The sequence below is a fragment of the Phyllostomus discolor genome, chromosome 9 (genome assembly GCF_004126475.2).
Source record: "Phyllostomus discolor isolate MPI-MPIP mPhyDis1 chromosome 9, mPhyDis1.pri.v3, whole genome shotgun sequence".
Taxonomy (NCBI): domain Eukaryota; kingdom Metazoa; phylum Chordata; class Mammalia; order Chiroptera; family Phyllostomidae; genus Phyllostomus; species Phyllostomus discolor.
In genome coordinates, this window is record NC_040911.2 from 65,589,477 (window position 1) to 65,616,953 (window position 27,477).

General features: G+C 40.5%; 1 protein-coding gene across 1 annotated transcript in view; it reads right to left on the reverse strand.

The window, feature by feature from the left end:
• SLC24A3 (solute carrier family 24 member 3) overlaps positions 1-27,477 on the reverse strand; it is a 563,591-nt gene that overhangs the window by 25,963 nt on the left and 510,151 nt on the right. Inside the window, 5 exon segments of the mRNA XM_028523857.2 lie at positions 2,936-3,102; positions 17,636-17,906; positions 18,679-18,839; positions 20,618-20,751; positions 26,478-26,531. Coding sequence (XP_028379658.2) covers positions 2,936-3,102; positions 17,636-17,906; positions 18,679-18,839; positions 20,618-20,751; positions 26,478-26,531 — 787 coding nt within the window.

The window sequence follows — 27,477 nt, forward strand, 5'->3', positions numbered from 1 at the left end:
GTTACACAACCTCACTTTCTATAAAGTCACAAGAAAGGCAAACCACATGCTGTATACAGCACACTCTCACAGTTCCTCCTCACAAGCCAGAGATTGAAGGGGACACCGATGCATGACAGCCTGACTTCCTCCCCAAATTATGGGTGCTCCTTCACAGTCCAAAGGTTTGGGGGGAGTTGGATTAATTGAGATGCTGGGTTTGCTCCCTTTCAAACCAGAGGATGTACTCCATTTCTGTTCAGTACTGAAATGAACTTGAGGTGATGACCCTGGGATCTCTGCCTTCCTCTCTCCAGGGAAGAAAGTGAGATGCAGAAACACAGCATTTCAGTTTGTTTTTCTGAGGAGGCTTTTGAGAAATGGAGCTACAGGCATCCTGGCCAAGCCTCATTTTCCTTTCTAACAAGTCTCAGTTGGGTCCCTGTGGGAATCATGTTTGGCTCCCTGGGGCCTGGCCTGGAACAGAGCTGCTGCCCCACTGCCTGCTGGTGTTATCATGATTGTGGTCCAGTCTGGGGTTTTGGGGAACTGATTCCCCTGGTGGCTGGGTCAGGTCTCCTGCTTTCCTTGTTTCCTCACTATTCCTGACCATTTCTCAGGACTAGAACTAAACCTCCACCAGAGCAGAAGTAGGCAAACAGAAGGAGGGTGAACCTCAAATTGATCAGTGAGTTTGCATGTTAGTGGACCTGGAAGAAAACCATTGAGCACATGGAAGTCATGGACACCAGCACTAGTCCTCAAACCTGGAAAAGAGCTGGCACTGTCAAATAAAATGTTAATGAATACAGGGTGAGGAAGAAATCCATGGCTGTAAGGTTTGGGTTGAAAAAAAATTTACCTGTTTCTGTGATGTTGAAGGTCAAGGATAATTATGATTTAATTGTGTCAGTTTTACTAATTGGTTATTACCTCCAAAATAATCTTTTCAGAAGTTTTTGGGGGGCTTATAGCAATAAGCATTTTTATTTACTCATGACTCTATAGATCAGCATTTTGGGTTAGGCTCAGTTGTACTATTCAGCTGGTCCTGCCTTGGTCCACTAGTGGGTCAGCTGGGATGAGGGGTCTCAGATGGCTTCATTCACATGTAGGGCATTTGGTGCTGGCTGTTGGCTGGGCCTCTCTCTTCATGTTCTCTCATCCTCAGGGAGGCTAACCTGGCCTCTTGCTAAGGTGGCAGTATTCCAAGAAGGCAAGAACAATTCAGAAACTTTTTAAAAAATCTCTTGAGTTTAGTTCTCCAGAATTTATATATTGCATTTCTGTCTAACACTCAAGCAAGATTAATTTAGATTTGCATAATTTTGTCATGGCTTTTAATTTCTGCCCAACTCTAGTTCTAATGAATTAGGTTTGCTTTCCAGTTAAAAAGTACAGACATTCACAAACGGGCAATACATATGTATGCTTGTACTTCCTAAAAGTGCATTTCTTTTGGTTATATTTTCTTTCTTTTTTATTTTTATAAGCAAATGCTCACTTCAATTATAATTCTAAATTACTTATTTTCATATTAACATAGATGCTTCCACAATCCAAGAACTGTGCTACATGTTACATATTTTTTAATTGTTAATGTGACTTGAAGAATTTTTATTAAAATGTGATCAGGAGTTGATTGAAATTCTCACCATAAATATAAAATATCTATTACTATTTTTATTCACAACAAATTCAGATCTAAATTTCCTGAAATGCTAAATTATCTAATATTATAATAGGGATGACTAGGTAGGTATTTGACAGCCACCCTCTAATGCAATGACATAACAAAAAGTGATTACTTGAACAGCCTCCACCCCTTATATTTACAACAAAATGCTTGTGTTTTTGTTAAGCATTTATTTCATTATGAATTGCAGACAGAGACAGATGGATACAATGGTGTAAAGGAAAAGAACATATCAAAACTTTTTCATGTTTATTAAAGGTTGTGACAATGAGGGCTTCATAAAATGTCATGAATTCTATTTGCTATACAATAACCATCTACATCTAAGTAGGAGACATATGCCATGTTATAGCAATGGTTTTAATGTGTAAAATAATTCTGAAATCTTACTTTAAAAATATTTGGCTAAAATAATAAACATCCTGGCAATAAAACTGACAATATAATTTAAGGAACATATTTCAGAAGTGTGTCCTTAAAAAGATGGGGATGTTTCCTTTTGCCAGATAAACTCTGAACAAAGTTAAGGTGCCATATGGCTGCATTTTCTAAATAAACCTCTAAAGACAGAGCTCTTATGGTCTCACAATCCAGGGCAATCCTTGAAGTATTGTTTTAGCTTCAGAAGGGACTCTTCTGGCCCAATGAGCTCATTTTCTGGTTGAAGGAACTGAGACTTAGGGAAAGTTACTCTGATAGATGGGATTATCACTCCCCAATTCCTCACACTTTTCTTCCCTGCCCTTTGCCTGGTGACTCTGCTGTCCTTCCCCCTGCAACAGGTAGAGTATATTTCTCCCAGTCCATTGATGTTGGGTATGGCTGATGGAATGTGGGTGGAAATCACAGCCGAGGCTCTTGAAGGCACCTGGTGTTTCCACTTGCCCTGGTGCATTCCAATGATCCACCACGAGAAGAGCATTCCCCAGGCACTGATCCAGGAAAATGGACAAGCACATGGAGTAGACATGAACTCCATCTGCTACCTGAATCAAATGTAACCACGCTGTGGCTTGAAGCAGAGCTGCTTGGTCAGTGCCTGCTGAGATTAGTACAATCATAGCCAACCTGCAGACATGTGAGCATGCTTGTGTTTCTAAACCACCGAATTTAGGGGTGTTCTATTATTTAGCTTATTACTGCAATAACTGATTGATAACCATTACTGGGCTGAAACCCCAATGCATGTTCCTCTCTGGTTGAGTGTATTTTTCTCTCTACAGAAATATAGTGCTGCCATAGCATCCTTGATGCACTTACCATCCACACCATCATGTAGGAGAAGGCTGCAATCCACAGCGTGGAGGAAGCAAATGTCACCATGAACCACTTCTCCCAGCGGGGCTTATTGCAGTTGGGTACAGTGAAGTATAAGACAAAACTCAGTGGCCAGGTGAATGCCCATTTCACTGTTTCCAGTTTGCCAGCTGGGAAAATAAAATGGGCAAAAAAAAAATCAGATAGCTTCATTTCTCTGCTTCTCCAGGCTGCTATACTGCTTTCCCCATATATCTATATCCCAATTGATGGCCTGTGGAATGAACCTTACTCTGTTGCTCTTTCCCTCAAAGATTCAAATGGCTTTCTACCACCAACAAAACCTGGCATAAAACATCAAGCAGAATAAAAAACGTATCTACTGCCCACCTGCTAGGTAGGCCACCAAATGAAAGGATGATTCACCCCCAAATAACACAAGGCTGAAGGATGACTTGGAAAATGGGGTCAGGTGGAAAAGATGAGGGATATTTTCAGGACATGAAGGAGTAGGGGAAGTGTGTGGGGTAGAGAGGATTGCTAGGAAGACCACCAGTCAGCCTCTGTTGTCTGTTCTCCCCATGGATGGATAAGTCAATATAGCTTTCCAGATTATAAGGTGTCAGTGGTAACAGTGCCACCTAGTGGAATTTATCAGCATCTTCTGTCAACGCACTGAAATCTTGAAAGATGATTTGAAAGCTCCCAAGGTTGTCAAAACACAGCTTTGAGTGTTTGTATCTCAAACTGAAATAAATTTACAAATTAATCATTGAATTCTATTTTTCTAACCACCTGCTGCCATGGATAAGATGGAGGATTTGTCAGTGATGATCCTATGATCTCTGTGCTGCCTGAATGCTATGACTCGGAGACACCCATACATGTGTTTTTTTGGTGAATATATGATCATAAGTTCCTTGTAGTCTTAGATTTGAAAAAGGTATTAGTGCTCCTTTGGCCTTTACTACAATCATGCTTAAGTGCTAACTCACCTCTGGAAAGAACTATTCATACACATGTGTACTCCCTTCTTCAATCATGATCTCTTCTGGAAAGTTCCCTGTTCCTCTTTCTAGTCATCATCCCACCTGCTACCACCATAGATTAATTTTTCCTGTTCCTCAGCTTCAAATAAATGAAATTATATAGTACATTTTTGTGTATACCTTCTTTTATTCAACATGTTTTTTTGTGTGTGATTCATTCATATGCCAGTAATTCATTCCTTCTAATTGTTGTAGAGATTCCATTCTGTGAATACAGCACAGTTGGTTTATCCATTCCTCTTGTGGATGGGAATTTTGGTTGTTCCAGTTTTCAGTGTTACAACTAAAGTGGCTATGAGCATTCTTGAACAAATCTTTTGGGGGCGTGTTTTCATTTCTCTTGGGCAAAGACCCAGGAGTAGAATTGCTGAGTCATGGGGTGGGTGTTTACTTAACTCTGTAAGAAATTGCCAAACAGTTTTCTAAAATGATTGTACCATTTTATATTCCCACTAGAGATATAAAAGTATTTTTAAATTACATTTTGCATAGTGAATCATGAAATGTTTAACAAAATTTATTTCATAATTTTATGCCAATGTCCAGCACTTATTTCACCAAATTTCTTGCCAGCCTCCAAATAGTTTCTTAAAACTACAGAGTAAAGTTACACAACATCACTTTTGGCTCCCTGGTCTCCCTCAGATGCCAAAGCAGGGTGGTCATTAAGTGGAGAGTGGGGCATATTCATGAGACAGCACTGGGTCCAGTGCCTGCTTTGTCTGAGTCAAGTGTATCAGTTACTTAAGTCCCCTAAGCCTCAGTTTGCTCATCTGCAAAATGTGGACACAGCAACAGGGAGCTCACAGAGTAGCTGGAAGAATAATTATGTAGGGTATTAGAATGGGGCTGGGATAATGTAAATTTGCAAGTTGGTGGAGAAAAAAATCCTCAGAATCACTGTTGACTCTCCTCCTTCTTTAATCTCTTACTTCTCTCATCCCTTGATAACCTTGGCAACCTGTCCAGGGCACTCTCAATCTGTCTGCAGCTCACCATTGCCACAGCCTCTCCCTGGGCCAGGTCCTCTATCCATGACCTGGCTGAAGACCTGGCTGCCTAAGAGGATTCACTGCTCCTACACTTGCCCTCCTCCATCTGCTTGCCACCAGTAGCCAGAGGAGAATCTCAAAAAGCAAACTGTTCTAGAATCTTCTACTGGCTTCTACTGCCCTAAGAGAAAAGCCATATCTCCCCATCATGGCTGACAAAGCCCTAAATGAGTTGGCTCCCACTATTCTCCCTAGTTATACACTCCTTTGCCTCAGTTTTGTTTCTGTTGTCAGACACTCCAAGCCTCTTTCTACCTCAGGGCCTTTGCACTTGCAGTTTCCTCTGCCATGATCTTCATGTGGCTGAATATGCCCTGTTAGTCAGGTCACCTCACAGCTCCATTTTCTCCTGACCCTTAAGATCACCTGATCCAAATAAGAATCCCCACCTACCTCACTTCTTTCTTTCCCATCACCTGCATTTATTTGCTTCATAGCAAATGTTTTCTGTCTGAAATTATCAGGTTTGTTTTCTCATTTATTTTCAGTTGCCCCTAACTAGAATATAAACTATATAAGAATGAGTGTTTTCTCTAGACTGTTTACCACTCTACTTTGAATGCCACGAACAATACAGGGCATGTATCACATACTCAATACATATTAATAATATTAACAGTAATAACATTACTATGAACTATCTAATCAGACAGACCAAAGAAAATTACTCATTTTAAAAAAATCTAAATATATCCCACTTATAGGTGCAGAATAAAGCCAAGATAACAAATTGTTAAGGAAGGGGAGGTATTTTTCTATTAGTAGCTATAGCTATGCATCTTGTTAGATTTCAGATTTGGAGATGGTAAAGTGAATGATGAGAACATTGAGGCTGTGTTTGGCTGAATTACAAAGCAAGAAGACTGACTGAGAGTTGTTTTGTGAGGGGTTTTCAAATGCTGCAGAATCCAGAATATGGCCAGTTCTTTGGATCCCAAGTGCTTCCTAGAAGTCTGCATGTTCCTAAATCCTGCATTATAGTGGTAATCACATATCCGTTTGGGGGTCTTGGCATCCACTCACTGGCTGACCAGTTTTCCAGATGTCCTCATAAGTATGGAGAAAAAGAGAGGGGGTGAGGGGAGGGGAGAGAAGGAAAGAGAGAGAGAGAGAGAGAGAGAGAGAGATGGTTCAGTTTAAGACCCAATCAAAGTTGCAAAGAAACACATGAATGAGAACAGAAGTGATTTCAATTTGGATATTTGTCATTCTTCAGAAAATATAAAAGACAAGAAAAATTGAAAGCAGAATTTATGACTGCAAGAACTTAGAAAATGATATTAATTAGGTAAAGTTTCAAGCAGTGTAAGTTAGCAGCAATTAGTTTTGAATTTTGCCTCTCAGCTGAAAAAATTGTGACTTCACACTAAAAGGACTGTATCTTGAAAACAATTGTCACTGTCATCTGAAATGCTAGAGATTCTATCTCTGAGTTATAATTCCATTGTAACAATGACAAACTTAAAGCAGAAATTCAATGAGTATCATCTGGACTATACTTATAAATGCAATGTAACACATACATTTACTCCTTCAATAAACCAAGTGATGCAGAAATGCATTTCCAATGATTTGGAGGAACAAGAGAGATCAGGTTAGGATCATTCACACTTTAGCTAGTCTAAATTTGCATTTTTGAATAAAGGGGTAAAAATTACTTTCTTTCCTCTTTGAGTCAACAGTATTTCTGGACATGTTTCCATCTCTTGTTCCATTGCCATGGGGTCTAAGCAGAGCCCTCCTAGATATAGGTTTATTCATTAATTTAACAAACAGTTACTGGATGCTCCACTATGTCCCTCTGTGCCAGGCACTTCCCCAGGTGCTGTGGATACAGCAGCATTTTAAGAAAAACAAAACTCCCAGCATGTGAACCTGACATACCGGCAATTCTATAATTTCCCTCAAATGCCAGCCAGCCAATGGAAGATGAAGCAGGGGACATGAAACAGGGAATCTGAGCATCCCATTCAGTATGACTAGTTTTAAAAAGCAAATGACTTGTTCCCAAGCTATATTCCTTATTAAGCTTTTTAGGAAGCTTAATTCTGTAGGATAGAGGAAAAGTCATTGTTCAATATTTTATACCTAGAGCTAAATATATTAATTTGTTCTAATTATATAGATAATTAAAATGTATATTGTTCTAAAATAAAAAATACAGAGAAAAAGTAATTCCACCCACAAAAATCATACTTATATTTTTATGTATTTCTTTTTTTTTTTTTTTTAGTGGAAGCATTTTTATCTCCATACACAGGTAAATTTTTCTGTTTCTGTCCGTCAATAGTAAGGATTTCTTCACAGAAGAGATAAAAAAATATAGATGGATGGTACGGAGGTTTTGCAGGCTGATGGGAGGGTGCCCAGGACCTGAGCTGAGACTGCAGCTGCAGCAGCAGGAGTTATGGAAGAGAGCCAGGTCAGTGATTGTGTCCTGGCGGCTCTCATACCTCCCAGAGTGGGGAAGTCACAGACCTGCTCCAGGAGTGAGCTGGATGCTTAAATTCGCTGGGGAATAAAGAAGCAATAAGAGACACAGCTGGCAGTGTACCCCAGCTGGGACTGTGGTTACTGGCTGGGACAGTACCAAAGAAACTGGGGAGCCAGGCGGCACCTGGAGATGGGAGAAGAGATGGGCTGCGACTGGAAGTGACAGTTTCTGGAGTGGTCAGAGTCCGTGTGTGTGGAAAGCTGGGTGCTTGTTAAGAATGGCCAGCCACGAACAAGAGGAATTCATTCAAAAAAGCCTCTCAGCTGCTGTGCAAGGACCTCTCCCATGCAGCAGCCAGGCCAGCAAAGAGGAAGGAGGGAGGTTGTGATTTGCTCCCATTCAGGGCACCTCAGGGATTGATCAAAGTGTGGGGTGGTGGGGGGGAGCAGCAGGGGCTCAGAGAGGTAGAAGCATCCGGCCAGACTTAATTCAATAGGGGAACTAAGCTGCACTGAAGGGACTTTGCATGCACACAAGCCCAGGCCAACAAAGAGGAAGAAGGAGTGCAGCTCATGGGCTAATCAAAGGGTTGAACAATGAGGTGGATTATAGGTGTAGGCCTGGTGCAAATGCACAGAGTGGATTGTGGGAATTGCACAGTGCTCTGCAGGCTTGGGCTAGAAACTAGGTACCTATGAATACTGTAGCCTAGACCAAGCCCCCATCCTCCTGGAACCACAGGAAAGGAAACAAATGGAGCCCAGTCCCCCTCTGCCTGCAGCATTCAAGACCAGCAAAATCCTCTTGACAGTTTTAAAGTCAGCAGGAAGCTTTAAAAAAATCAAGTGTAAGACAATAAGACCTGGGGCTGTGAGAAGACCAAAGACAGATCCAGAAAGAAGTCAGAAGGCGAACACCAACAGTTGAGACAAATTTCACTTTGCTATCCTTCAGAACTTGCATTTTATTGCTTTATTTTTTAAAATTTCTCTTCTTTCCATTTAGTTTTTTTTTGTTTTTTTGTTTGTTTGATTTCATTGTTTGTTGGTTTTCTTTATTCTCCCTTCAGTATTGCATTTTAATTTTTCTTCTTTCACTTCACATGCATTCTAATAACACATTACTCTTGGTTTTTTACTTTTTATTCAGATTATGTATTCCTTATGGTATTATTATTATTATTCCAAATCCCACACAGCAACCTTCCCTGGTCTGAATCCATTTTACCATCTTCCTGAGCTTTATCACAGTTGTGGTGAACTTTATTCTCTCACACACTATGCCAAGTTTCTATCTCTTACCCTCACCATATCTCACCATCTAACCTCACATAAGTGCTCTGCTTTCTAAAGTCAGCTCACATTCTTTTTCTCTTCTAATAACAGTCTTATCTCTTTTCCACATTTTATAAAAAGTGGCTAGTTGGGTGAAATATCATGGTTATCGCTGTAATTCTCTAAAGGATCTCCTATCTATTCTCTACTTGCTAGTACTTTAAATCCCATAGACTACTCTCCTGCAGTCTTATTCCATTTTTGCTTTTTCCCTGCCTCTGATCAAATACAAGACAAAGTGGGAGTTGTGAATACCAGTAAACCCACTGGAGAAGAGAACCCACCAACAAAGGAGCCACCAACAGGTAAAGCTCAAGTACAACAAGAGAGCCCACACAAACAGAAGAAAGGGCAACCCTAGAATATCCAGACAAGGAGATCAAAGAGACAGCACCACTGAATTCCACAGAACACCAATCACAGAAATTCACCCTACAAAGATAGCTGGCAAAGCAGAGCACTGAGAATCACAGAAACAAACAAAAAGAGTCACTTAAAATGGGGAGACAAAGAAAGAACCTGCAATCAAAAGGAATGGAAAACTCCCCAGTAGAAAAAGCTAAATGAAATAGAGGCAAGTAAACTATCAGATATAGAATTCAAAAGAATGGTTATAAGATTGCTCAAGGGACTCACAGGCAACTACAAGGTACTGAGTGGGAACCACAACAGTATGAAAAAGGAAATAGAAACTATAAGCAAGAACCAGGAAGAAATGAAGAATACAATTTCTTAAATAAAAAAATACATTAGAAGGAATTACAAGCAGGTTGGATGAAGCAGAGGACCAAATTAGTGAGCTGGAAGACAAGGTAGAAAGAAATACCTAGATAGAGCAGCTGCATGAAAAAAGACTAAAAAAAAATGAAGATAGCTTGAGGGAACTGGAAGATAACATGAAATGCAATAACATTTAAGTCACAGGATTACCAGAAGGAAAAGAAAAGGAGCAAGGGATAGAAACCCTCTTTAAAAGAATAACGACAGAAAACTACCCTAACCTGAAGAGGGCAAAAGCCATTCAAGTTCAGGAAGCACAGAGGGTGCCAATCAAGATGAACACAAAGAGGCCTACTCCAAAAGATGTCACAATTAAAATGGCAAAATTCAAAGACAAAGAGAGAATCCTAAAGGCAGCAAGGGAAAAACAGGAAGTAACATACAAAGGAGCTCTGATAAGGCTAGCAGCTGATTTCTCAGTAGAAATACTATAAGCCAGAAGGGAATGTCAAGAAATATTCCAACGAGTAAAAAAGCAAAGGCCTGCAACCAAAACTACTTTACCCAGCAAGGCTCTCAGTTAAAATGGAAGGTGAAATAAGGAGTTTCCCCCCAAAAAATAGACTGAAAGAATATACCTCCACCAAACCAGCATTCAAGACATGCTAAAGGGACAGCTTTAAGAGTAAGAAAAAGAACGAGAGAGAGAGAGAGAGAGAGAGAGAGAAGGGGAGAGGAACATAGGTACAAAGGGGGGGGGAATGAATAAGTACCTATCAATCATAACCTTAAATGTTAATGGATTAAATGTTCCAATCAAAATACATAGGATAGCTGAATGGATAAGAAAACATGACTCACACATTTGCTGCCTACAAGATACCCACCTCAGAAAAAAAGACCTACACACACTGAAAGTAAAAGGTGGGGAAAAAATATTCCAAGCAAATGGGCAAGAAAAAAAAGCTGGTGTAGTAATACTTACGTCAGACAAAACAGACTTCAAAACAAAGGCCGTAAAAAGAGACACAGAAGGACACTTCATAATACTCAAAGGAAGAATTTATCAAGACATAAACATTATAAACATATATGTACCCAATATAGGAGTACCAAAATATATAAGGAAAATCTTAGAGGACTTCAAGAAAGATATAGACAGCAACACGTTTATACTAGGGGATTTTAACACCCCACCGTCAAAAGTAGATAGATCTTCCGAACAAAGTATCAACAAGGATATTGTGGCACTGAACAATGCCCTAGATCAAATGGACTTAACTGAATACACACACACACACACACACACACACACCCCTCCTTTCATCCCAATGAAGCAAAATACATATTCTTTTCAAATGCACATAGAATATTTTCAAAGATAGACCACATGATAGGATACAAAACAAGCCTAAAAAAATTCAAGAAAAGTGAAATCATATCAAGCATTTTCTCAGAGCACAAGGACTGAAACTAGAAACCAACCTCAAGAAAAGAAAACCTCAAAAACACTCTAATTCATTGAGACTGAATACCATGATATTAAACAATGAATGGGTTAAGAATGAAATCAAAGGAAAAACCAGAGTTTCTGGAAACAAATGAAAATGAACACACAACGGTGGAAAACTTATGGGACATAGCATAGGCAATCCTGAGAGGGAAGTTCATAGCAATACAGGCAACATTTCAAATAAATAACCTAACCCTACGTCTACAAGAACTCGAGGACAACAACAAAGACAGCCCAGAGCAAGTAGAAGGAAGGAAATAAACAAGATCAGAGAAGAATTAAATGACATAGAGACTAAAAGAACAAGTCTAAGGGTCAATAAATGCAGGAGCTGATTCTTTGAAAACATACACAAAATCGACACACCTTTAAGGAGACTCATCAAGAAAAAAAGAGAAAGGATCCAAATAAATAAAATCAGAAATGAAAGAGGAGAGATTACAACTGATACCTCTGAAATAAAAAGGATTGTAAAAAATTACTATGCACAATTATATGCCCCAAAATTTGAAAACCAGGGTGAAATGGACAAGTTTCTAGAAAAATATAATTTTCCAAAACTGAATCAAGAAGAAGCACAAAGCCGGAACAGACCAATAATAGCTGGTGGAATTGAAGCAGTAATCAAAAAACTCCCAGCACACAAAAGCCTTGTACTGGATGGATGGTTTCACAGGAGAATTTTAGAAAACTTTTAAGAAAGAGCTAACCACTATCCTTCTCAGACTATTCGAAAAAATCCAAGAAGATGGAAGACTCCTAAACTCTTTTTATGAAGCCAGCATCATCCTAATCTCCAAACCAGACAGTGACACAACAGAGAAAGAAAACTACAGGTTAATATCACTGATGAAAATAGATGCTAAAATTCTCAACAAACTACTGGCAAGCCATATCCGGCAATACGTCAAAAAGATCATACACCATGATGAAGTGGGATTCATCCCAGGGATACAAGGAACAATATGCACACATCAACATATATGATACATCACATAAACAAAAGGAAATACAAAAGTCACACCATCATATTAATGCATGCAGAAAAAGCATTTAATAAAGTATAGCACCCATTTCTGATAAAAAACCTCAGCAAAGTGGGAGTAGACGGAGCATACCTCAACATCATAAGGGTCCATATGAAAAACCTACGGCCAACATTATATTCAATGGGCAAAAACTAAAAGCTTTCCCACTAAGATCAGGAAAAAGACAAGGATGTCCACATTCACCACATCTATTCAACATAGTACTGGAAGTCCTAGCTGCAGCAATCATATAAGAAGAAGAAATAAAAGGTCTCCAATTTGGATAGAAGGAAGTAAAACTGTCATTGTTTGAGATGACATGATAGTTTACATAGAAAACCCTACAGACTGCACCAAAAATCTACTAGATCTAATAAGTAAATCTGGCAAAATAGCAGGATACAAAGTCAATGTTCAGAATTCAAAGGCATTTTTAAACACCAACAATGAAATATCAGAAACAGAAATCAGTAAAAAAAATCCCATTTTCTATGGCAACAAGAAAAATAAAGTACCTAAGAATAAACCTAACCAAGGAGGTAAAAGACCTGTACTCATAAAACTATACAACACTGAAGAGAGAAATTAAGGAAGACACAAATAAAAGGAAGCATATACCATGTTCATGGATTGGAAGAATTAACATCATCAAAATGTCTCTACTACCCAAAGCAATTTATAGATTCATAGAAATTCCTATTAAAATACCAATGACATATTTCACAGATATAGAACAAACACTTCAAAAATTTATATGCAACCATCAATGACCCTGAATAGCTGCAGCAATTTTGAGAAAGAAGAACAAAGTAGTTGGGATTACCATACCTGACATCAAACTATATTACAATGTATGGTAATCAAAACAGTCTGGCACTGGCATAAGAACAGACAGATAGATCAATGGAACAGAATAGAGAGCCCAGAAATAAACCCAAGTCTCTATGGTCAATTAATATTCAACAAAGGAGGCAGAAACATAAAGTGGAATCAAAATAGCCTCTTCAGCAAATGGTGTTGGGAGAGCTGGACAGGTACATGAAAAAAAATGAAACTCATCCACCAACTAACACCGTACACCAAAATAAACTCAAGATGGATAAAAGGCTTAAATATAAGTCATGACACCACAAAAGTCCTAGAGGAGAACATAGGAAGGGAAATCTCAGATATTCCACACAGCAATATTTTCACTGGCATGTCCCCTAGAGCAAGGGACATAAAGGAAAGAATAAATAAATGGGACTTCATCAAAATGGAAAGCTTCTGCACAGCTAAAGAAAGCATTAGCAAAATGAAAAGGGAAACAACTGTATGGGAAAACATATTTGCCAATGATATCTGGGAAAAGGGTTTGATCTCCAAAATATATAAAGAAGTAACATGACTCCACTCCAGGAAGATAAATAACTCGATTAAAAAATGGGCAAAGGACTTGAACAGACACTTCTCCAAGGAGGTCACATAGAGGGCCCAGAGACATATGAAAGGATGCTCAGCATCACTAGCCATCAGAGAGTTGCAAATTAAAACCACATTGAGATACCACTTCACACCAGTCAGAATGGCCAGCATAACCAAATCAACAAACAAGTGCTGGTGAGGATGTGGAGAAAAGAGAACCCTACTACACTGTTGGTGGGAATGCAGACTGGTGCAGCCACTGTGGAAAACAGTATGGAATTTTCTCAGAAAACTAAAAATGGAATTGCCTTTTGACCTGGCAATTCCACTGCTGGGTTTATACCCTAAGAATCCTGAAACACCAACTCAAAAGAACCTATGCACCCCAGTGTTCATAGCAGCACAATTGACAATAGCCAAGTGCTGGAAGCAGCCTAGGTGCCCACTGATAAATGAGTGGGTAAATAAACTATGGTACATTTACACAGTGGAATAGTATGCAGCACGAAGAAAAAAGGAGCTCCTACCCTTTGCAACAGCATGGGTGTATCTGGAGAACATTATGCTAAGTGAAAATAAGCCAGGCAGTGAAAGACAAATGCCATATGATCTCACCTTTATGTGGAACCTAATCAACAAAACAAACAAGCAAGCAAAATATAGCCAGAGCCATCGAAATTAAGAACAAACTGACAGTAATCAGAGGGGAGGGGAGAGGAGGATAATATGGGAAAGAAGGGGAGGTGTCATCAAGGAACATGTATAAAGGACACATGGACAAAGCCAAAGGGGGGAAGGATTGAGGTTGGGAGCTAGGGAGGGGTGTGGCAAAAGAGATTGGTGGGGGCAAAAGGGAGACAACCGTACTTGAACAACAATTAAAAAAAAGAGATAAAGATATATGTGTAATTTATATGTGTATATATACACATGTAGTATACATAGGTGGCTATAAGACAGATGCATTCAATCTATACATATATACACATAAACATGTGTGCTGGCATGTGTATATATGATAGCATACATGATTATTTAAATATCCATACATATATGTATATGAACACACAACAAATTCTGTTCATACAGTACACATACAATCACATTGTATGTATACAGTATATCGCACATGCGCACATTATATATGCACATACTCCTGTATTCATGTATACATACATATATACCTATGCCATATATATTCCTATATTTATATACTCACACATAATTACTTGTTGACTATACCCACTACAGTCAAGTCCTGGTTAGAAGAAAGCCCTTGCAGCTAGGTGGCAGGAGCAGAGGAGGCCAGGCCCTTGTAGGATGATCACGAGAGGAAAAGTTGTGCTCATTGTGTGTGTGGGCCTTTTTCAGGCCAAAAGGACTTAGCATGAGAGGAAACTGCTCAGGGCTCCCTAGACTCTCCCTTTGGCTCCTTGAGTGCCCTCTGCTGGCCAGAGACACCCTGTGGCTTGCTTCATACCTGGAGGGGTGTGGTCCTGGTGAAGAAGTGCTGAGGGTCAAAATTGGACCGGCCCATTCTCCATTTCAAAGGCAGAACCTGGGTCTTAATTAGGTCATAAGTCTAAGAAGAACCGTGAAGATCACAGAAGTGACTTCAGGCCTCTAGTGCCTCGCCATCCAGGTGTGGCGCATGTACTAACAGCACTGATATTACTGGAGGGCTCATTAAAAATGAAGACCCACAGGCCCCACCCCAACTGCCTCAATCAGGACTACATTTTGACAAGGAAGCCCACATGAGAAGGGCTGGTGTAGAGGAACTTGGGCTTCTGTTTCTTGTCTCAGCAGCTTGGGGTCCTGAGATGGAGCAGAGACCCCAGGGGTGCAGGACCATGGAGAGCATCATTTCTTCTCTGGTACCTGTGCTTCTGAAAGACGAAGGCAGCTTGAGGTCAGATTTCTGAGCCCATACCTGCAGCCATGTCACCCATCATATAAGGAAGAAGACAACATGGCTGGAAGCCACAGAGCCTCTTCAGTTCTCACTGATTTCAGAGATGAGGAGATACTTCACAAACTCACAGTTAGGTCTGGCATTTGTCTCATCCAGATGAGGAATATGGAACAAGTGATCCGAAAGGGGCTCTTTTGTTCTACTAAGTAACAAGGCCACATTTGGGAGCCAGACAACCTGTCTGGTCTTACACATGCATCTTCAGATGTCTGCCTGGAGGGTATATTTGGGACTTCTGGACTTCTGAGAGGGCAACACAGCACCTGGACCCACTGCTTCCTTAGTCAGTGGACAACTTCAGCAAAATGAGTATTTCTGGAGCTGGGTTATAAGCTGCTGATGGTGGAGTCTGAAATAAGGGCTGGGGAAGGTAGAATTCTAGATGTGGGACCCCGAGATTCTGTGCTCTTATTCAGGAGCTATCAGCTCCGTGACTGTGCTTATGATCTATCACAGAAGCCCTCACAAGTAGAAGGGGCCACCAGGGAGATTAGAAGGGTGACAAGGACCCAGCACACTGTTGCTTGCTTGCAGGTGGAAGGGCCATTTCATGAGGAATGTGGGTGGCCTCTAGGAACAGTGAGCAACCCTTGGCCCTGAGCCAGCAAGGAAACAGGACTCAGCCATGCAACCACAGGAACCACCATCTACCAGCAACCTGAGTATGTGTGGGAGTGGTTCTCCCAGGGCCTCTGGGAAGAACCACTGCCCTGCCCACATCTCCATTTCAGCCTGTGAGCCTCTGAAAATCCAGCCAGGTGTGCTACTGACCTATGGAACATGGAGCTGTTCAACAGGTGTCCTCTTAAGCTGCTAAAACTGTGGTAATTTGGCAATGAGCACGAGAGTTTGCAAGGGAGGAACAGAGTGTCTGCTCATTTAATCCTTAAAATGTTTTTGTCCAGGTTGACAGCGAAGAAGGTTGCAAGAAATATAGTGACAGGTAGCAAAATGTATAAAGACCCAGTATATATATTTTTTTCATATATCAAGACTGCCTACTAACAAACTGCCCCCTGGCAGTTTGAGAGTTTGAAGCATAGGAATTGGGGTGATGTTTTCTAGTTAGTTTTGGTAAGTACTTTACCAGGCTGAGATCTCAGGAGCCCTGAGGGGGCCCAGGAGCAGTTCTGGTCTGAGTTTTACTTGCTGTCTCCTGGACACAAAAAGGAACACAAAAAGACCTTGTGCCTGAAAATAAAACATGGCTCTGACACTCTGCACCCATGTCCCAGGATTAAAAGGACTTTCACGTAGATCAAGCAATCCTTCATAATTTAAAGTCTTCCTCTAAATTCAAACTTCCTGAAGAAGTTACACATGTTAATTAAGCCTCACATACTGGACAGTGAAAGTGAATTAGATTGATACACTATTTCCTGAAACAATAAGAAGCTTCTAGAAAGTCTAGAAAATAGGCAGAGTTCTTTGGGCCTAGGCCACCAGTTCCATTAATGGTGGTGGTGGGGGACAAGGTCACTGGAATGGCCAAGTCTTTGTTGGAGGTAGAAGTCAGGGGGAAGGACACCACCCTAGTGGCTGGGGTCCTAAAAGCTCTTCCAGGCCTTGCTCCTACCCTTTGAGGTACCAAAGAGATTTCCTCAGCCAGCCCCTCTGTATGATATTTAGCTGGGACAGAATGCTTTTTGCCCAGTTATGTATCTCCTGTGGTGCCTGCCCTGAAAACAGCAGGTCCTGGCAGGGAGGAGGGACCTAAATAGAGGTGAGAGGCAGAAGTGAGAAGAAAAACAAAGCCAACTTGGAGGGCTGCACATGTTTGCTCCCCAGGGCTGACCTTAGCAGGACATCCCCCTGCCAACTATAATAGGATGGGCGAAGGTGGGTGAAGTGTCTCTTCTTGTGTGTCCAAGCTGTTTTGCTGATGTGAGTCATACGTATTTCCTCTTTACCACCAAAAATTCCCTCAGAGCAGCTAAGAGAAAGCCTTTCTCCACAAAATTATAGATTTGGTCCAAGAGCTCACATTGTAATCAATGAATACACATTGCCATCCTGATCATCTTCAGACCCTCTACAACAGTCTTGCCCACTGCAGATGTTAATATAAATATTTATGTGTTCATACAGAAACATTTATTTGAAATGAATGACAGAAAGATCATCAAAGTTAAGGGCATCTACTTAGGGGCCTTGAAATAGCCCGAAACCCCAGCCCAGACATAAGACCTCTTACAGGGGGGGTCGAATGGCGTGTATGGTCCTTCATCATCTTCTTCCTCTTCCTCTTCCTCTTCATCATTTTCGTTGTTCTCATTGTCCTCATTCTCATTCTCCGTCTCATTGCTGGCCTCAGCAACAACATCATCACTTTGAGTCCCATTCACACCCCTGTCTGGGGCACTGCTGGGCCCTGTCCCATTCTCCACAGTGTGCTTAATTGGGATTTTGATGGCCACCTCAGATTCTCCATTGGTGTAAGCCCTGCTGTTTATCAGTCTTTGTCTCTGGAAAGAGAAAGGTACATTCTTACCACAGTCAGAGGGACTATAAGTCTTTATACCCAGAACACCAGCTATTGGGATCTTTTCTAGGCAGCTGACATGGAGGTGCTTTCAGAACACTCTCCAGTCAATTCTTAAGAGATTCCTCAAAGTAATAACCAACTTGGACAACCTCCTTTTGTGAGGAAGGATTAACCTTTCACAACCCACTGGAACTTGCAAATCACTTAAGAGGAAAATTCCCATACCTCAGATGGGCACTTGTTTTCTATCAGGGTTCTTGATTCTCTGTGCACTGTCATGTTATCTTTCTTCTCCAGATTTTAGGAATCTCTTGGTCTATATGTGAGCAAGCCACATAAATGTGTTTGGACTAGTGCACTAATAAGGTTGCCACTCCAGAGAAAGGAATATACAGGAAAATTCAGGTCAGAGATTCAGCATATTTTAAACTAAAGCAACTTTGATATGCAACTACTTCTATTCAAGTTCACATTAGAGGGCTCCATTCAAATGGGAGGTGAAAAGAAAAAGGTACATAGAAGGGACAGGAGGGTTTTTCTGTATAACTGGGACTTGGACCATGTTTGCCAATACATGGATGGAGGAACAAGGACCAGGATGCATAGCTGGCCCAGCGAACAATGATGCTGAGAAATGGCTGAGGGATAATGTGTTAAATGTTGTTAGGTGCTTCGACTTTCAGGCCAGAAAACTTTCCTTCCCAGTTTCCCACCCCTGTCCAGTGGCAGATGAGTTGTGCTTTCCCAGATACCTCATTGATCAACATGCGACTGGCCATGGAGAGTCTGGTCTTGGGGGGAAAGTGGCTGGTGATCATGATTCGAAGGCCAGCCTCAGAGAAAGACAGCTGGTGTGGGTAGGCCGACAGCAGCTCATCCACCATGATCACCGATGCTTTGCGGTGGAAATTGGCTAAGGAGATTAAAAATACAACATAAAAATATTGAGGCTAGGACCAGGAAAGAGATATTCATACAGTTTTCTTCCTCTACCTTTTTCTACTTCTTTTTCTTCTTTCCTCCTATCTGCCTTTCTGCCCTTCTTTCCTTCCTTTCTTCCCTCTCTCCTCCCTATCTGCCCATGCATCCATCCACCCATCCATCCAGGGAAGGTTGAGCAAAATTTGGAGAAGAGCCAAAGCCTGCTTTTTGGGGTTCACTGATAGCTCCTTTGAAATGATGAAACAATTTGAGCATGATTCACTAACATAGAAAGAATGAGTGATAGCAAACAAAGACTTCCTCCTTGTCTTCAAAGGATTTTTCCCCTTAACTCAGAGCTGGGGCATAGAAAAAGATCCTTATAATCTTTAGTAACATTTTATGCCCTGCAAATGTCAACAGTGTTCATACTGAGAGGTTGCAAACTGCAGAACTGACTTTAGTGCTAAGTGGAGGATTTGGTGGGGAAAGGTATACTCTGCTGCAATGCAGCTTATAAGCATGGCTGACAAGTGGCTAAGTGGGTGAATGGCCACATTACAGAGGCCCAAGGCCCAGAGGGGACTTTGGGAAAATCTTGTGTTCTGATTTGCTGGCTGGCTGGAAAAAAGTTTCATCAAGGTCCAAGCTCCTTCTCTAGGAATGTGCAATATGAACATATAGCTCACGAGTACCTGACCACAGACCCTCTTTGTGCTCACTCCTTTTGCCAAGCCAATAAACCATGAAATGATCTCTAGAAACATTAAATAATACTAGGTAGCTCTCTTTGCTTCCCTAAGAGTATTCCTTTTATCATTGTAAACTTCCCAGAAGAGAAACAACTAAAATCCTTATGTGGGATGACACTGAATAATCTTAGGCCTTTAATTAAACATGTATATAATTAAGAAAGTATACCAAGTAATTGATTTTAAAATTCTAATAATTACCCACAGATTTCAAAGTCAGACATACATTTGAAAATAACCTATAGATTTTCTAGTTTTTTTTTTTTGCTTTTCCTGGAAAGCAACCATGTGGGATCAAGAAGAAATAAGCATAAATATTTCAAGGGGGAAGTTAAAAAAATTAAATAAAAAGTGAAACACATTATAGGCAAAAGTAAATGATACTTTTTGTATCCCTCTAAGAAAGAATATTGTTTATTAGAGAATACTATATTAGTTCTCTAAGTATGTCAACTGATTAAAAAGAATATAGTAAATATAAAAATTACTTTGAAAAAACAGGTCTATGTCATTTTGCCACTTGGAAAATGTGATAATGTAGCCTAGACATGAGTTTGGGTATAATAATATACTAATAACAACTATCATTAATAAGTACTTTACATGCTTTATCTCCTTTACTCATTACAAAAACTATCCCAATTTTGCAGAAGAAAAGATTGAGGCTTAGAGTGGTTAAATAACTGGCTTCATGGTCACACAGCCAGAATGTGACAGAATCAATACTGCAAAATCCAGAGTCTTCTCTCCTTTACCATCCTGTCCTGATTTCCCTGTGTCACTCCCAGCAAATGTTTTGCCCAAGGACTTTCATGGGCTTTCTGAATCGGCTCATCACCAGGTATGAGATTGCCCCATGGTGTAGCCAAAGGGAAGGAGAGAGGACTGGAACCTTCTCTGCCTTATAAAAGCAGCACCCTCTCCAGGCCAGCTGCAGTGCCCCGTTGCAGCCATGAGTGAGGGCAGCCAGGCTGGCTTCCCAGCACTTACTTCCTGGACACAGGCTCTCCTTGGTTACCTTTCTTGAGTAGCACCACAGTTGCATCGCAGTTGCTGCTGTCATCAATTTCAGCATTGTTGGCCAAGCCATTGACCATGTTTCCAGCACCTTTTGTCCTCCTTTCAAAGCACTGATGTATGCAAGCGTTGTATCTAAGCAAAGCAGTAAGAGAAGAGAACCCATCAGCATTTGCTGTTCCTCCATTCTCCAACTCCCACCAAGTGTCCCTGAAATCTGGATGCATTGTGGGGGACCCCACACCTCTAGTTATTATTGTTATTTTTCTGTCATCCTATATCCCCTCATAATATACAACATGTCCTATTTTCCAATTTAAGGATATATGGTACATGAAAATAAAACCAACATTACATAAATAAATAGTGACACACTGCTTTCTTTTCAGTGTTGATGGGGGTACCTCTGGGATGTAGTTCCCTTGCTTGGAATTTATGCATGGAAGGATGGTGATGAGACTCAGTGGGATGGGGAAGGTCTACCTTCTCTGAGCCACATCTCCAGGGCCTTGGCTGTCAGGGACACACTTGGTGGGGAAAGGAGAAGGTGTCTCATTCATGCTGCTACCCTGGGCTGGCAGCCTAGATGTCTGTCTGTCTTTGGTTTTCTGAGGTCACAGTTTGGAATCCTGTGAATCTCTGTTACTGTTATGCCATAATTTCAGGTTCAATGGATTCTTGGCTTTATAAAAAAATTCTAGGCTATGATTTTTCCAGAACAATTGAATGAAAACATTGTGCAGTGCTTCTTACAAGTGTATTGGAAGGGAAGAAACTCATACAAGTTCCTAAGATGTTTTTGGCAGGTAAAATATTCTGGTCCCTTCATCTTTAGTATTAGAAGGCTCCCAGAGACGAATCCTAGAAAGCTCAAGGGTGAACACAGCTAGGCAGGTTTTCCGTGGCATTGTTGTAGGCCACTGCTGCTTTCCCTAGTCAAAGACCTAAAGGCTTTGGTGACTTACTGGCCATGGGATACCCCATTAAGAAATCCCACCAACTTGGTCTCTGGACTCCCTCTGGAATGGTAGCCAGGCATAACAACTCTAAATTGCCACCTGGCAGGCCACTCAAGCTGTGCCTCACCACACAAGTTTCTCTTCCTCATCCCCATTGCTGCTACAGACAAAAGGCTTTCAGGAGTCCCTCTCCGTAGTACTCTATACCAGTTCTTCAGTCAGTGCAGCTCTGGGTGGGTGGGTCTATGGGACAGGACAGTCATTATGATAGAGAAAGAGGAGCTCTCTGTGTCTTGGACTTCTCTTCTATGAGCACTTCCTGTACTCCCTGGGAGTGTGAGGTTCTTCCTATACTGCATTACAGGGAACAGAACACTAGTCAAAAATGATAGTGGTGGCTGTGAAAAGAGAAATGGGAAAGCCAATCCTGGGGGATGCTCAAGGTTTATAAGAGGAAAGAAATGGAATTAGAACAGTACTATTGTGCAACTCTAAAGAAATAAGGGAGCCAGATTTTGAGAATCAATGGCTGCCAACATCACAGAGAGACAGGAGACATCAGTGTGCTTGTTGATGGGAGAACTCACTAGCCCTTGGGACACAGTCTAACCTGAATCAGATAGATGGCTGACGTATAGGAAACACAGAGACCAAAGGAATGGGCCACACTACACACCACAGGATGTAATCAATTTCCAAATTGTGGAAAACTCTGTAGAGCAAATAATCCAAATTTGTTGAAGAATAAATTGAAAGAAAAAACAGAGGGGGAATTTATAGATTAAAAGATATCCAAAACATGGAACTACCAATTGTAGTGAGTGACATTTATTTGTATTTGTATTTTCAAAATATTTATGACATTTATGAGACTGCAATAAACCTTTAAGAATGTATATGAGATGATTGAAAATTTGAACACTGATTAGATATTCAATCATATTGAAAGGAGCATTAATTTTAGGTGTGATAATTATAATGTTATGTTAAAAATGAGTCCTTTTAGAGACAAATAAAGATTTTTATAGATGAGTTGGCCTGATGTCTGGGGCTTCAAGTCATATGGAAGGAGGGAAATGGATAGCGGTGTGGAAGGAGCAAAGGTGGGTGGATGGTGGTTGGGGCTGGTAATGAGCACTTGGGATTCATCACACTATTTCAGCAATTTTCAGTCTTTTTCCTCTCATGGCACACATAAACTAATTATTAAAATTCTGTAGCACACCATCCTGACTGGTGTGGCTTAAGTTGGTTGGGTGTGGTCTTGCAAAGTGAAAGGTCACTGGTTCAATTCCCGGTCAGGGCACATGCTCAGGTTGCAGGTTTGGTCCCCATTCAGCACACGAATGAGAAACAACCTATTAGTGTTTCTCTCTCACATCAATGTTACTCTTTCCCTCTCTTTCTTCTTTTTTTACCCCTCTCTCTAAAAATAAAGAAATTCTGCAGCACACTAAGACATACACTTTTTGCCGACCTGACAAAAACATAAAAGGTATAATTTTGATTCATTCACACGAGATAGCTATTGTTGTATTGGCTGTGGTCATTTTTAAATTTGACAATCCAAGGCAAAAGAGGTCAGTGCCCCTGACTAAATAGTCAGTTATTGCATGTTTTAAAAAGCCTTGTGGCACAGTGGTAGAAAACTGCTGCACTGTTTTGTCGACTTTTAAAAAATATATTCAATATTATTCTGAATGAAAAGATCTCCCCACTTTCTAAACTAAATAAGAGTGCCTTGCCCTACTAAAAGAGCTATGTGGGAAGGCCAGTGTTTCTATCATCTTGACTCAGGATGGGGTCACTTCCCATATAGAAATACTGACTTGCATGAAGGTTTTGTTTTAAAGTACAACTATGTGTTATATGTTTATTTGGATTTGGATAACAGGATAATAATACTATGTATAGTATTATGAAAACTTTCTTGAAACTAGATATTGGTTAATAATTATGCTGTCATATCCCATCCTTACAAAAACCTTTGAGGTGTGAAGTGTTACTAACCCTGTTTTGTAGAAGAGGAAACAGATTCAAAATGGCTGAATAACTTGGCCAACATCCCACTGCTAGAAAGTGGTGCAGTGGGCTCTGTGTCCAGGGCTTAATGTGAAACACTTCATCTTGACTACCAGACCATATTGCCTCACCTGGGAACCAAATCCCAAAGAAGTGACCCAGATATACAGAAATCAATTCTTACCAAGGCCGGGTGTGCCTCATGCTCCCATGAAGTTTCTGGCCAAAATGAATTGCTTTTTGATCTCCTGACAGAATGTTTAAAGTCATTTTAAAGCATCTACCCAGGAGGCAGCTGATTCTAATATATGCTGCTTTTAACTGCTGCTGCTCTGTTTTATATTTTTAATTGAGTGTTTTAAATTTTGTGCTTGCACCTTAAAGCTATTTTATTGTGCAGCATTCATTTTTATAAATCAGATTCTATAAAACCCAATGATTAAAGCCTCTGATTGCAGGGGCGGATGGCTATAGACAGAGATTTCAATTTAGAACTTAGGACCAGAATTTATGCAGAAAATTTTGTGAGCACAGTAGCTGCCCTTGCTGCTTTATTTGTATCTTGCTGGTTTAAACAGCTGGAAGGCTGGTAAAGCTGAAGCATCAGCAAAAAACATACCTCATTTGCTTTCACACTGGCTATGGTTTGGAAGAGAGGAAAGAAATCATTCACTGTGTTCTCTTAATGTCCACATGTACTGCCAGCAACTCACAAGTTGTATGATGGCTTGGTAGAGGGGTACAGTGGTCACAGGAAGTGTATTAGCAAAATCCTTCAACTCACTTTCCTGTTAGACTAGCTTTGGTTTTGAAGACCTTATTCTGTGGATCCACTAGTGAATTCAGTATGGGATATGTTTTCATCTAAATTCAGATTCAAAACCCCAGATCAATGCTGGGCATATAGAAAACACTCAATCAATTCTTTGGAATAACTGACCAACATACCTTTTCAAAGGGAAGAAAGGGACTATCAACTCTTTGGGAACTTAAACTTAGAGCTTCAGAAAGTTTTTCAAAAGTTAATGATCAAATAAAATACACCAGAGGAACATATGTATTTTTGAGGTCTCCCCACTGTGGCACTGATTTCCTAGTAGTTTTGCTATTTGGGAAAAAGGGGAGCAAGATGGCTGTTCCCATCATTACAGGTTTTTCCTTTGGGATCTAGATATGTTGGAAAGCCTCTGGGCCAACTCTGGTTTTTGTGGGAGCCCATTCATTGGTATTTTTAAATGAAAGGTGGTTAGTGGTAAAAGCACCTCATTTCTTCATCAGTTATCTCATGGCAACTCTATATCAGGACACTTTAGAAGTGCCCTCTTCCAGTAATAAGATCCAGATGTTGGGTCCACACTGACCATTGGCAGCTCCTGAGGTGAGGCCTTGATGCCACTGTGAATGGATTCGTGGCAGACCACTTACAGCCCACCCTAGACATCAGCCAAGACAGGTCCTACCTTCACTGTCGATGTGACCTTTGCTAATGGCCACAATGATTTCTCCGAACAGGTCTCTCAGCCAGGAGTGGCCAAAAGTAATTATCGTCAGTCCTCACAGCAAGAAAAACTTGACATATCAGTTTCAGACTGCTCCCTGATTATGTCCAAAGAGGCAATTTCCGAAAGCATTCTACTTTTTGCCCTTTGAGAAGGTAGTCACTCCCGCTAGTCACATATACTAGGGAAAGTACAGGCCCATTTAGAGGAAAAGAAACAGCCCTGCCGGGGCAGAAAGCTACAGCAGAGAGTGTCTCTGCACTATTTATAAGCTCCTCATCTCAATGATACTTGGCAAAAAGATGAGTCAGCAGGTTTACAACCTGCTGCTTACATTGGTGCTTACATTTTACCTTCAAGTTATGAGGAACATCTGCACAGTATAATTCTTGACACAAATAGCAAGCTACCCAGACTCCAGGGAAAAAGAACACATGATATGTTGGATTTAAAATATATCCACAAATTCTTTGACACTCCTCCTTTCAAAAGGCAAAGCAGACCTCTTGAATGTGGACTAGATTTAGTGACTTGCTTCTAATAAACAGAGTATGACAAAAGTGATGGTGTGTGAGTTATGAGAGTAGATTATAAAAGGCATTGTAGGGTCCTTCTTGCTCTCTCTAGCAGCTCCTGTGTGGGACACTCGAGTAGCCTTAAGGACAGGCCCAAGTGGTGAGGAACTGAGGCCTGCAGCCAAGAGCCAGCATCAACTCACCAACTGTGCCAGTGGGCCATCTTGGAGCCCTGGTCAAGTAGATGACAGCCCCCCACCACACCCTGCCAACCTCTCATTTGCAATCTCATGAAAAACCCTGAGCTAGAACCCTCCAGTTAAGCTGCTCTGGGTGCCTAGTTCTCAGAAACGTATGAGATAATACATGCTTATGGTTTTAAGGCACTGAGTTTTGGGGTCATTGTTACACAGCACCAAATGACCATATGGATAACAGAAGTCCACAGATATTTGATCCACGGTTTTAGTCATCTTTTAATTAGCTCTGGTATCTTCTATTATCCTATAGAGAAGCATAGATAATTAAGTTTTACCTCCTTTCTTGTTATAAAAATGAAGTAACAACCAAAGTCTAGGTTGCCAGGTTTTAAAGAGACCTTTCTCTTGTGTGATTCCTCAAATTAAACACAAATTTTGATTCCACCATCACACATGGGTTGGAAGGGTCTTTGCTATTGCTACTAATCAAAGCTGCAATGATTCATAGCAGGTTGCCAAGGAAGCCAGACAAGTTTGTGACAACATACATCGAAAGCCGGCCAGATATGGTATCTGCCTTCTCCCCTGTTCCTCTTTGCACATTATTACATAATGTTGAATGTAGGAAAAATTTTAGAAAAGAAACTAGGAAGGTATTTTACTTACTTCATGATGACAATGTAGATGAGATACATCAGCACAAGGACTAAAGACTCCCACCTGTGTACATACCAAGATAATCTAGTTAAAGAAAGTCACCATAGGCAGATGGACAACACACCAGCCTATCTTTAAAAATGTATTTAATATGAATGGCAATTAAACCTGACAAGCATGGTGAGAATAAGGCAGACATGCAGACTAGTTACAAATGTTTCCTGGTCTACAGACATCTTCTATACTGCACATGGCTTTCAATGATTTTTTCTTCTGTACCTAAAAGAAAAATGCTCCTTCCTCTGTTATTCACTTACCCAAAAGGGTTCTTTTTTTTCTCAAAAGAGTTCTTTGAATGAAGTGAGCCTTCATAATATTGCTGAATATAGGCCTTTATATTTATAAATCTGTCCACAGCTTAATCGTTTGCTAAAACTATTTATATTTACAAAGAGCAAATGACCAGAATAGATAGGGACAACTGAGGGATTGCCGAATACATAGGAGCAAGGCATAAGTAGAGCAAGAAGAAGAGAGTGGCAGAGTGGGGGCGGGCAGAGGGAGGGAGGGACAGGGAGAGAGAGAAAAAACACCTTTCAGGGAAAGGGTCAACAGGAAAGATAAGAAAGAATGAATGTCAAAATGGTCAGGAGAAAAAGAATGATAAAACCTACTGAAATATATTTTGAAATTCTGATAATTTGACTTTTTTTATTTTTTTTATTTTAGTAACTTCTAACTAAAAAACAAAGGGAACTTGATTTCTAAGTTCCCTTTTAGTTGTAGAATTAAATTATCAACCAACTGAAGGTATAATTTTGGCTTCCAGAAAAGCTTATTAGAGAATGATCTATGACAAAATTGTAGTTGTGCCTTTCCTCCTTTTTTTTTCTTTTCAAGTTCTATGCCTAGAAATTGACCCTAGGAAAATATGTGGTCAAACATATAAAGGATGCACACACAAGGGTTTTTGTTGCAGTGATGTTTATAAACCTGAAATGCTGGAAAG